This window comes from Erpetoichthys calabaricus, chromosome 2 (assembly GCF_900747795.2).
Source record: "Erpetoichthys calabaricus chromosome 2, fErpCal1.3, whole genome shotgun sequence".
Lineage (NCBI taxonomy): Eukaryota > Metazoa > Chordata > Cladistia > Polypteriformes > Polypteridae > Erpetoichthys > Erpetoichthys calabaricus.
Window position 1 is genome coordinate 225035434 of NC_041395.2, and position 11913 is coordinate 225047346.

At 34.9% G+C, this 11913-nt stretch overlaps 1 protein-coding gene across 1 annotated transcript; it reads right to left on the reverse strand.

Moving 5' to 3' along the window:
- On the reverse strand, positions 1-7212 carry dnajc9 (DnaJ (Hsp40) homolog, subfamily C, member 9). Its single transcript, XM_028795224.2, has 6 exons — positions 7062-7212; positions 5833-6019; positions 4532-4672; positions 4003-4257; positions 2656-2733; positions 1-468 (listed from the first exon to the last, which is right to left on the reverse strand). The coding sequence occupies exons 2-6, from the start codon at positions 6004-6006 to the stop codon at positions 355-357; spliced, it is 762 nt and encodes a 253-aa protein (XP_028651057.1). The 5' UTR covers positions 6007-6019; positions 7062-7212; the 3' UTR covers positions 1-354.
- Between the last annotated feature and the right edge of the window lie 4701 nt (positions 7213-11913).

The following is an 11913-nucleotide window of genomic DNA, read 5'->3' on the forward strand; positions in this document are numbered from 1 at the left end:
TGGTATTTTCTTGCTTTTTTGATTATGGTTTACAGTTACTTGCATTTCCTCCTTTACCAAGCTAACATGCTTTAAATCATTAGGACATACTATAAACAAGAAACAAAAAAAGGGGAAAAAACACCAAACTAAAGCCATAGATATATCGAAAGTATTGATACATCCTTTATTTTTAAAAAATAACCTTAGCAAAAACAAATTGTGATAAAAATGCTTTGACCATGAACACATAAAACGTGCTCTGTTCAAAGCAGGATTTCTTTATTAATGGCAATTCATCATTTATTATCAGACATAACAAGCAGCACAAGTAAGTGCTTCATAAATAGTGCAAAACATCAAATACTTGTATTTTCACTTATTTTTCTTTCCTTTCTTTTTACTTGCATTATTTTCTTTCTTGCAGTACTTGGCTTCCAGCTGAGATAAGAAGCTGTCCATCTCTTTTGAACGAGATTCCTGTTTTTTCTAGGGTATTAAACAAAGAATTAAGAGCAAAACACAATACTTTTACACCCGATTACATTTTTAGTAATCATTAAAATAGTCAAAAAATGATTCAAATTTTGAAATTTCCATGCAATCTTTTAAAACTTTATATAAATTAAAACAATTTAATTTAATTGGCATTGAATTTGTGCAAACACAAAGGCCCTGTAGTTATATTATTTAAAAAAAAAAAAAAAAAAAAAAAAAAAAAAGTAAGTGCTATCACTCAAATATATGTCACAGGAAAAATACACAAGAGTCTGCTTTTTTCCCCTCATGTGCTTATTTTAAAAATTGGCTTTACTGCAATTTTGAAATTGTGGGTATCCACATACTTAAAAATGTTTATTCAACATCTGTAAGTCAGAAAAATATAAAACCCAAAAACAGTACACCCCATGGCAAGAAAATGGCAGCAAAAAATGCAGTAACAGTCTCTTTAATCATATCTATTTTCAGTATTAGAAACCCTTTAACAGAACCAGTTATTTCTGTAGAATGTATTCCCCTACAATTAACTAATGTGTTCCAATATATATTTAAAAAAAAAAAAAATTAACAATGTTCACCATCAAAATGTGATTACCAGGGCAAGTTAAAATACATTACCCGATACAGTGATCCCTCGCTATATCGCGCTTCGCGGCTTCACTCTATCGCGGATTTTATATGTAAGCATATTTAAATATATATCGCAGATTTTTTGCTGGTTCGCGGATTTCTGAGGACAATGGGTCTTTTAATTTCTGGTACATGCTTCCTCAGTTGGTTTGCCCAGTTGATTTCATACAAGGGACGCTATTGGCAGATGGCTGAGAAGCTACCCAACTTACTTTCTCTCGCGCTGACTTTCTCTAATCCTGACTTAGGGGCTGTTCGCAGGGGGGGCTGTTCGCACACCTAGACGATACGGACGCTCGTCTAAAAATGCTGAAAGATTATATTCACGTTGCAACCTTCTGTGTGCAGCTGCTTCGTGAAGCGACATGCTGCACGGTGCTTCGCATACTTAAAAGCTCAAAGGGCATGTATTGATTTTTGACTTTGTTTTTCTCTGTCTCTCTCTTTCTCTCTCTCTCTCCCTGCTCCTGATGGAGGGGGTGTGAGCTGCCGCCTTCAACAGCTTTGTACCGGCGGTGCTTCACATACTTAAAAGCCAAACAGCCCTATTGATTTGTTTGCTTTCCTCTCTGTGCTCCTGACGCGCACTCCTTTGAAGAGGAAGATATGTTTGCATTCTTTTAATTGTGAGACAGAACTGTCATCTCTGTCTTGCCATGGAGCACAGTTTAAACTTTTGAAAAAGAGACAAATGTTTGTTTGCAGTGTTTGAATAACGTTCCTGTCTCTCTACAACCTCCTGTGTTTCTGCGCAAATCTGTGACCCAAGCATGACAATATAAAAATAACCATATAAACATATGGTTTCTACTTCGCGGATTTTCTTATTTCACGGGTGGCTCTGGAACGAAACCCACGCGATGGAGGAGGGATTACTGTATACCAGTGCTTCTTAAGGTTGTGTGAAAATATTATGAAATGATCTGGAGTTAATGACACAAAGTAAAAAATCAAAGATGGACCGGTCTCTCTTCCTATCTGAATTGCTAATACAATACTAATTATCTCTTGTGTTGCTGGACTACCAGAAACTCATGGGTGCTAAGGGTGCACATCTAACATGGAACCTTCATTCTGAACCTAATAAAACAGACACCACTCCACTAGAAAGGTTCTGTTCAAATATGCAGTGGAGAAAACGGCCACATTCAAAGTGAGCACCTCTTTGTTTTAACCAATCATTTTAAAATACAGCTCTTCAATTAATGGAGAATGTATCCGTCATGCGAATTTCACATTAGAACCATTGAAGAATTTACATCTTAAAACACATTAAATTTCAACTCTTTTGCAGTCCTATGTAAATTAAATGTTTAAACACCACTTGCAACTTCAGCATTTTTGTGTGTGCTAATAATTCATACATGGTGACATTTTTCTTGCAGAAAGTAATAATGAGTATTTCTACACTCCACCATGTTAATATCTTAAAATAAATAACTGCAGTAGGAATATCTCAATTATAATTTAACAGTTCATTTTTTTTTGTTTGAAAGATCTGGAAAGCAATACTTTATATTTAATCCAACACCTTAACTCATTTACCTTTATAAGCATGGCCAGAGAGTTTTCTTCATCCATTTCTTTTTTCATTTTTTCTGCCTCCTTTTTCTCTTTCAGAGCCTAAAAAAAGCAATCATCATTAACTTTTCCATATATACTGTAGGTACACCAGAATTAAACAATTTGATATCCAAATATCCTTTTAAAACAAATACTTTGATGGTAAAAAGGAAGAGATTTACATTGTTGTCCCATAGACATTAAAAAACCCAATTCAGATTTTTCTGTAAATATAATTCACATGTAAAATGGTTTAACTTGAATTAATGATTCACATTAGATAACTTATGACCATTTGTCTGTAAAACAGTTCTAAAAAGGTGATATGTATTTATGGTATGTTGCATTATTAACTCTTTAACTGGTACTACTGAACTTAAAAATCAGTACATCATAAATTGCTACAGGCTTTGAAACAGCAGGTCAAAACCTAATATGTAAGGAAAAAAATTACAAAGTAAACTTTAATTAATCCAACTACAAAACATAGCTAGCATTAATATATTTTCTTTTAACCTTGGTACTACCTAAAAATGATGCACATTAGAAAACATATTTGCATACAGAAACAGATTTTAATTCTACACGTGATTTACTAGGCGATATGCGGTTTAAGCACAAATACAGATGGATAATGGCAGCTGTCAAGGTAGAGCACAACATACATAACCAGACAGGTGCCAAGATACATCTCACCATCACATATAATGAAACAAAACTATATTCATTGTGGATTTGGATACTATTTTATCACTAATGTTACACTTTCTGCATACTACTTTAAACGTGCTTTCAGTTGCTAATGAATTACTGTCATCCTCAAGAGCACTTAAAAATTTCAATCTAGATATTCAGCATACTGTAGTACCAAAGTAGTAAAAATCCAGATCATAAATAAGATAACCAGTAGGATGTGTGTTGAGATTTACAATAAGTAACCAGAACCATCCATCCATCCATTTTCCAACCCGCTGAATCCGAACACAGGGTCACGGGGGTCTGCTGGCGCCAATCCCAGCCAACACAGGGCACAAGGCAGGAACCAATCCCGGGCAGGGTGCCAACCCACCGCAGGCAACCAGAACCTTTTAATAAAATATTAAATTTACTTAGCAGAATTTGAAGTGAAAGTGCTGTGCTCAAATTTCTTGGTGGGTGGAGTTAGACTGAGTTACTGATATTTAGTATATTGGTTATTATTTAGTTGAACTTCTATGCCGTTTTAAAAAAATGCAAATACACATACACACCTTGCTACAGCAATCACAATGAAAATGTTTTTAGTGACACTGATTGTAATATAAAAGACAAACAGCGTAAAATGTACACCTTTCTTTTTCTTGCTTCTTTCTTCTTTACACTCTCATTAGTGAAAGCTTTAAAGGTTGGGAGCTCTCCGGAGTCTATGCCAGCTTGAATAATATCCCTGATTCGTGGCTCATCCTCATAAGTGGTACACAAAATAGAGTTCATGATGTGATCCATCTCTCCTTCATATCTTATATAGATTGCCTTTATATCAGCTTCTTCCTCTTCGGAACCTTTGTAGTTTTTTTCAAAAGATAAGATATCTTTTGTAGTAATCTAAATGTAAAATAATACTTGATCAATTGAAGGTAGAATAAATTTAAAGTATTTTCCCCATAAAGACAATGCAGTTATGCAAACTAGTTACTGACATAAGTTAATGACCAAAAACATACTATAAACACATCTCCCAACATTATTTATATGAGCATTACAGACTGTCATAATTGGGAAGACACTGTGATGAACGGATTTAAAAAAAAAAAACCCACCAATATATTTAGAAAAAAAAAAAAAAATGTATAAATATAATTCACTTTATGGAATTTACCTTGGGAAACAACAATCTCCAGTAGTCTTCCCAATTTCGATCCTGGCACAGAGTATCTGATTCCTCATCCACAATGCCTTGCTCATCATATATAGCCCTTTGATCCTTGTCACTCAGTACAGCATAAATCTTTCCCAAAGCCTGGCAAAGCGCAAAGAAAACACTGATCAAATAACCATGAACACAGATTGGTAATCTCACTTTACCAAAATATTTAAAACGTAGGTGTGTGTGTGGTCAGGTGGTACATTATTTTAACAAATTGCTATATAAATGTAATGAATTATTATTATTATAAACAACACATATTCAATAAGCCTAATTATTTTTTATGATTAAAAACAAACATTCCTCACATAAACCTTGTGCTTTCCACGAAAAGTTAAATTGCTTTATTGTTCTAATAAAAAAAAGACTTAAATAGTGTACTTATAAAAATGTAGCATACAAGTAATTAAAAGACTAAACACTTTCAACTACATGTAATTTTGTGTTTGGATATATGTTTGTCTGAGTGGGACTGTTTACACTTACAAGTAATGGGTAACATATTTGCAAGATGAATGGCTTTTTCACCAGCAGATGAACTCGTATTTTCCATTCGTGTTGTATTTCCTTTATTGTAGAAGCTGAGCAGCAACAAATAAATGTGCTCGGAAAGTGAAAAGTTATACTTATTATACCCAAATATTATGCTTATACTAATTTTCTTTAGCGTGAGAGTACCTTGTTTAATGTGGAATTTAAGTCTAGTGAGTACCAGGATGTGAGCAAAACCTCTTGCAATATTTTTTAAGTTACCTAAAAGTAAAATGAGCTATTTAAATTACAATGCTCTTTGTCCCTACTCACTTTAGCAAGAAAACTAAAACTTCTATTTATTTTGCTTGCTTAACTAAAGTTTATTTTAAATGTCTACAACGTTGGAGAGTTATAGGCAAGACACCCGAGTCAGTGCTGCAATATCTAGAATATCTTTTATATTTTAAAGCTGGCTACCTTCTCCAAGCACCTTTCAAGTACTTAGTGTTTCCTTTTAAAGTTATCACATGCAAAATGTATAGGGACTGGAACAAGAATTATGATTGTATTAGATTTCATAACTGTTCTGCCATGGGAATGAGTGTGCAATGTAAAAAGTGCATTTACCATAAAGCAAAACATTACAAATTAAAACATGCCATCAACAGTTCCGTAAAGGACTAAATTAAATTGTTCACACTGGCAAATGTGGTAAAAAAATCAAATAAACTGTTCTAGGGAACGGATTATTCCGACTTAGCCATTAGATCATTTCTCACCTGAAATTTCACTGTGGCTTGCTCATCGTTGAGTGCTCTGTCCGGGTGTACTCTGAGAGATACTTTATAATATGCCTTGCGGATATCAGCATCACTTGCTTGTTTGTTAACCCCGAGTACTTCATATAGGTCACTGGTGCCAAAAAGGTCTTTGCAACTCTCCAGGAAACCCATTTTTGTGCGTTGCCTAAAGAAAACAAACCTTTAATGAAGGCTAATCCAAAAATTTATTACAGGTATTATGGTGAATATGTATACACTATTTTTGAAAAAGAAAAAAAATTACAAAGTTAAAAAATACCAACCAAGAAAGTAAGATTATTTGCCGAGGATCCTTTAATCAAAAAGTAATGCATGGTGTGCTTGGAAAACTAAACTCTATAAATTGGAATATTGCCTATTTTTCAAATGTTGCACTTGTTTTACACAGCAGATGAGGTGTACTACCAGACTTAAAGAAATCTTATTTTACTTTCTGTAGTATACTGGTAATGCTGCTGAGACTGTCTTTGCTGAATTGATACTTTGGAAGGTAGCTTGGTCATTTTACCAAACACGAGAAATATAGAGCTAGCAACCTGACAAACATAGCAGGACTCTAAAGATTTGTTTACGATCTTCTTGATTTAAACTACTAAACTTACTGCATGCAATTATTAAATGCATGTCGTGTGAAAAGAACTGAATTAGGCTTGACTGAGAGACACCGGTACCTGTGGTTTATTGGCTGTTCACTCAGCCACCCCAATTTAAGAAAATCGCGTTACCGGAGCCCACTCTATTAAAGCGATGACAAGGGTATATTAACCCATTCACGTTCTATTACCACTTATCTTACGTTACCACTGTGGTTCAGTATCTGGAGAATTAAAAGCCTCAAACTTTAATTTTAGTGTCAAACTGAAAAAAGCCGAGCCAAAATATATATTTATTTAAACGGCCAGCATAAAACCTTTAAAAATTGCCGGGACTATTCTTCCAAGGACATTGTTTAAATCTTTAGAACTACCAAGTGGATACTTTTAGATATTCACGCTGCCATCCGTTTTCATACCTAACCAATCTCACTTTAAAAACAGGGTGTTATGTACTACACGACACAAAACGCCTTATAATAAAATCCGCTTTCAGGAATTATTTCAAAAAAGAGCGTCAACTCTGCAGAAGCTTAGTTTTTAACACGTCAATCAAAACGCAAAGACAAAACCAAACCAGCAGAGAAAACATACCCGTTCAGCTGCACAAAGCTTTATTCGGTAACAGTCGTTATTATTGGAGACCCTTCTTCAAAATAACTACACTATTGTGCTGTGCTTTCTTCTTCCTTCTGGTATTTGGCGCGAGACAGACGTCATCGCGCTCGAACGTCTGCGTCCGGTTCAGTTTGCGCGTGCGCGTACTTGTGCTCGTGAGCGCTCGAGTTTAAAAGACTAAAACTGTATAACAGACGCTCGCGAGTGTAGTTAGATCATAAATTTAAAATGTCTTGCAGCAAATTGTTACTGGGGTTCTCCGTGGTTATCTGGTTTACGGGTATAAATATACAAGAATAATTAATTCCATTATGTCTACTAGATTATGATTCATAAGACGTTCAGACAAAAATCAGATAATTTAAACACATCGTCAGGTGCAGTGTAAATCCATCAATCCATTCTGTGAACTAGCAAAGCCATAACAACGAAATCAAGGTTTTCCGTGGTATTCAGCCAGTTCTGTTTTTCACTCGCAATCTTAAAGCTTTGACGTTACATAATATTTGGAACACTGGAAACACTGGAACACTGGAAATATCCTGTTTCAAGCCTGGGTGGTCCTCTCCCCTCTTTAGCCCACCACTGGTTAGCTCACATCTCACATCTTCAGGAGACTGGGTTTAAAATGTAAAGAATTATTATTATTATTATTATTAAATGCTGATATCTCACTGTTTCTGTGGAGGTTGCATGTTCTCTTTATGTTCATTTCCTCACTCATTTCAAAGATGTGCATATTGGGTTAATGGCAACTCTAACGTGGTCCTGTAAGTGTGCAAGATTATGTGTGTGAGTGTGCACTGCTTTGTAATGACTTTCCATTCTTCCTTGTCTACCACACAGATGGAGAAAAGCTCACACTACATCCCCACCCTTACAATTTGTGTGTTTTTCTTATATATTAGTACTGTCATTTTATTTTTGATTGTGACTAAAAGAGCATGTATAAAACAAATAGGTGATATTCCATTTATCTGGCTTTTGTAATCTAATAGCAAATTGATTTCAGCTTCTCATTCAACACTTGTGCAAGCAATGGCATGATATCCTTACCTTAAGAGCAAGACTTTGATGAGATGAATGGACTTTCTGTATGGAGTTTTGCGCGGCTAGCAAAGAAGCCCTTGGTAAATTTATCTAAGGGAAGAGACCTACAGTGGCCAGTTTTGATTAATTTCACCCCCTTACTTTCTGTTAATTTCCTACTTTCTCTTTTTGTGAATTTCACACACTCAACTTTTTATTTTTAATTTCATGCTTTTATCTTTAATGAATTTCATTGTCATTTTAATCTTGTTTTTGCACATTGTACTTCTGGGCCACTGTAGAAAGACCAGACAATGAGTGATCCAAAAACAGACTGCCATCATAGTTTAAGCTCTGAGAACCCTAACCCCAGAACAAGCATGTCACGGTGCACTGCCAAAGCTTTGGGGGGTGTTTCATTCTTGAATGTTTTGTTCTCTACAGACCCAGCTGTAAGATGCCACTTGGAGCAAACCACCAATGAGGTGAAAGGTGTTAGTCAATTGCAATGCCAGTTGGACCACAGGCTCAGACAGACTCAGACATGACAGGCCTAGCATTGTTCTCTTGGGACATGGAACTTTACCCCTGCAGAGAAGAAGCCTTTGCTTACACCAAAGCTGAAAAACACTGGTAAGTACTATTGTGTGTCAAGTCCTATTAAAATGAACATAGCAGTGCACCTTTCTCTTCTCTGTGTCTTCTTCTTTTTGATTTTTATTTTCTCGTATACATAATATAGAGAAAGTATGGGAATCATGAAAATATTTGACCTCAAGATTTTGATGAGTCTTGACGTTTTAGACCTTCCTGAGTCCGAAAATATCATTTTTGAAATTATGTGTGTCTATGTGTAAACACGACAACTTGAAAATGCTTTAACCTAGGTCAATGAGATTTTTTACATCTGCTTTATATCAAAAATAAGGAATCCTATCGACTTTTGGGGTACTTCTAGCAACCTGAAGTGGTACTTTAACTGAATGCTTCCGCTAATTTTCATGTAATTAGTTATAATTACATTTTGTGTAGTTTTGTGGTTATAATTACAGATAGATGATTCAGATATTGTGTAGATATTTATAATGATAAAAAAGAAACAGATATGAAATTTGAGAAAAATTACTCCACCCGAAATAGTATTTTATTTAAACAACCATCCAAATGTTTTGTATCATGGAAATATAAATGTGTACATGATATTAAAAACTGTATTCAATATAATGCATATACTTTCAATAACTATTATTAATTTTATTTTAATTTATACATCATCAGTTTAACAATAAGGTGTAAACATTGAACATGCCATGAAAATATAAAGATGTAATGGGAACAATAAACTGCTATGTCCCCGTTGTGTTCCTGGTAATACATTTAATTTTATAATATCTTTTTTATTTCCACCATCATTGTCATAGTTAAACGTAGCTAAATGCAGTTTTACCTATATCTAATTTATTGCAACAAATATTATATACTACTAACACTGTCTCTATGTTTTTAGGTGACTGTAACTCTTTTTATTTTGCACGTAATCTAGGTAATGCATATGTAATCATGAAAAAATTCCACCACTGTTTTCGACCTCCCTAAGTGTGAAAATATAATTTTAATATAAAGTTTGATTATAAACAGAGATAAATGATTGTGTATCAATATTATCAATTAGTTATAATGAGAATAAAGACATATAATATTTGAGAAATATTGCGCAACTGGAAGTGGTTCTGATGACATTTTCTTCTAGCTCAGTATACGAGAAAGTCGAAGGGAACACACTCCTGATTTTTAAGGAAAGGATGTCAAGGTGTGTCCTATGCTAGGAGAATTTCCATTCTAGGCAGCTGGGGATTGCATTTTGGAAATGGAAGATGATGCTGTCCTTTTAGCCTCATTTGGTTGTGATCGCTAACTAACATTAGAGTAGTCTGCATCCACCCGATATCAGGTGGCAATTCCTTTAGAATGTATCGCTTATCCTCTGGATTGAGAGGAATACAATTAGGTGATTTAAGCCATTACTGAGGATGTCTCAGGGTGTCTACAACACATGATGTACTAGCATTGCCTTGTGGGAGAAGACCTAGGGCATACTGGATAGATTATAATTTCACCTGTCATTGGAATTCCACAACAGGAGAGACACATTTTAAATAAATCACAGTGCAAAAAGTCAAACGAATAATATTAAAATCTGTAGCCTTACAATCTTTTCTGAATCATGTGGTTTTGTTTATTTTGCAGTTTTGATTTGTCAGTGAAAAAATAATTTTTTAGTTTAGTTTATATACTGAGATTCTATTTTAAGTTTTTGTACTATTTATTTTGATTTTTTTTTAAATTGTACACTGTTTAGACATAACACCTCAACTGAACAGAATACAAATAAGTCTGATGCAGTGAGGCGACTATTTTACTTTTGTCACAGCCCCTTTTATTTTCATATTGTTTATTTTTTTTTTTCTTCATGCCTTGTGTCATACACATTCACTTGGGAAACTGTTTACAGGCTGAAATAGTGTAATTTCTCAGCCAGACCGGGTGTTGGCACTCTCATCTAATCCTCTCTCCTTTTGTTTCTCTACGGACCAAGTGAAGACTGTACCTCCAAGTAGCGCCACCTCCGATCCACCCACTGATGACATCACTACCAGCACCCTCTGATGCCATCCTAGCTGGTATCCAGAACCCACCTTCTACAGACGTCTCTTCCTTTCCCAGCCTCCCTGATTACACCTGTTCCAGTTCCTGCAGTGCATATACAGGGCAGACCTTCATTGTTAGCTCAGTTCTATTTTGAACTCCGCATTGTAAAGATGTGTTTTCTTTATTTTGCTGATTTTTTTTTTGTATACGGAGTAGCCATCCCCCAAATTTTTGTGCCTCTGTTCGGTTCCTTATTACACTTGCTACATATCTTCATTAATTAAATATGTTCAAGCCTTTTGAGTAATATTCTTGATATTCAAAAGTTAATTTTTATGAACGTTATTGACTTATCTGTTGCCTCGTAAATTAAATGGGGTGGCTGGGCTGGCACCTCAACTCTTTTAGGGAACTCTGCAAGTCACTCTATTCCACAAGGTGCTATATATGAGGTAGGTACTGTGCAGGGGTCTAAATTTGAACTTCATGTTTTCAACAGATTTTACACTTGCTCCCTGAACATGATTTGAACACTATCTTTCATGATGCAATGAACATGATAATGCCAAAACAAATCACTCAGTCTAAATGAAACTTTTTCCCAGTTAATAGCATTGTAAAATTTTAAAAGCCAATGGATTTTGAACGGAAGTCATTATGGTCCAGGAGATCTTGCTTTACATAGATAATAAGTTTGCATTTTTTTGCACACATGTATACCTTAACTGCAGCACAGTCAGGGAAAGAGGTTATGAATTTTTTCAACAAGATAAGATGATAAAATATTAGCCTGCTCTATTTTACTGGTAAAATCACAACTGAGAGATTATGCTGGTAGAGTCATAAGGTAATCACATCAGATCAGGTTTTGTGTCTTCTGCTGCCAGTCTAAAGGAATTATTTTCAGAAACATTCAGTTTTTTGTGTTGTTTTTACTTAATTAAAATTAATAAAGGCTTGCTAGTTGCAGAGATGTTGTGCCCACTCTCTTGTCTTTATGGTCCTTTATTTGGTGGCCACCTATTGTGTCTAGCGTCTGTCCTAGCCTATTCTCTTCAATTATACCATTTATTGTATGCTAATTGTGGAATGGAAATGTCTTTGACTTTGTACTTTGCATTGTTACATGTGGTGATATATTGCATATATG

What these genes read in the sequence shown, in the direction of transcription:
- dnajc9 (XM_028795224.2), bottom strand. Translation starts at nt 6,006, where the DNA reads ATGGGTTTCCTGGAGAGTTGCAAAGACCTTTTTGGCACCAGTGACCTA. An exon ending in AAGCCACAGTGAAATTTCAG is followed by an intron (nt 4,673 to 5,832) that starts GTGAGAAATGAT and finishes GCGCTTTGCCAG; the next exon opens with GCTTTGGGAAAGATTTATGC. An exon ending in CTCTGGCCATGCTTATAAAG is followed by an intron (nt 469 to 2,655) that starts GTAAATGAGTTA and finishes TTAATACCCTAG; the next exon opens with AAAAAACAGGAATCTCGTTC.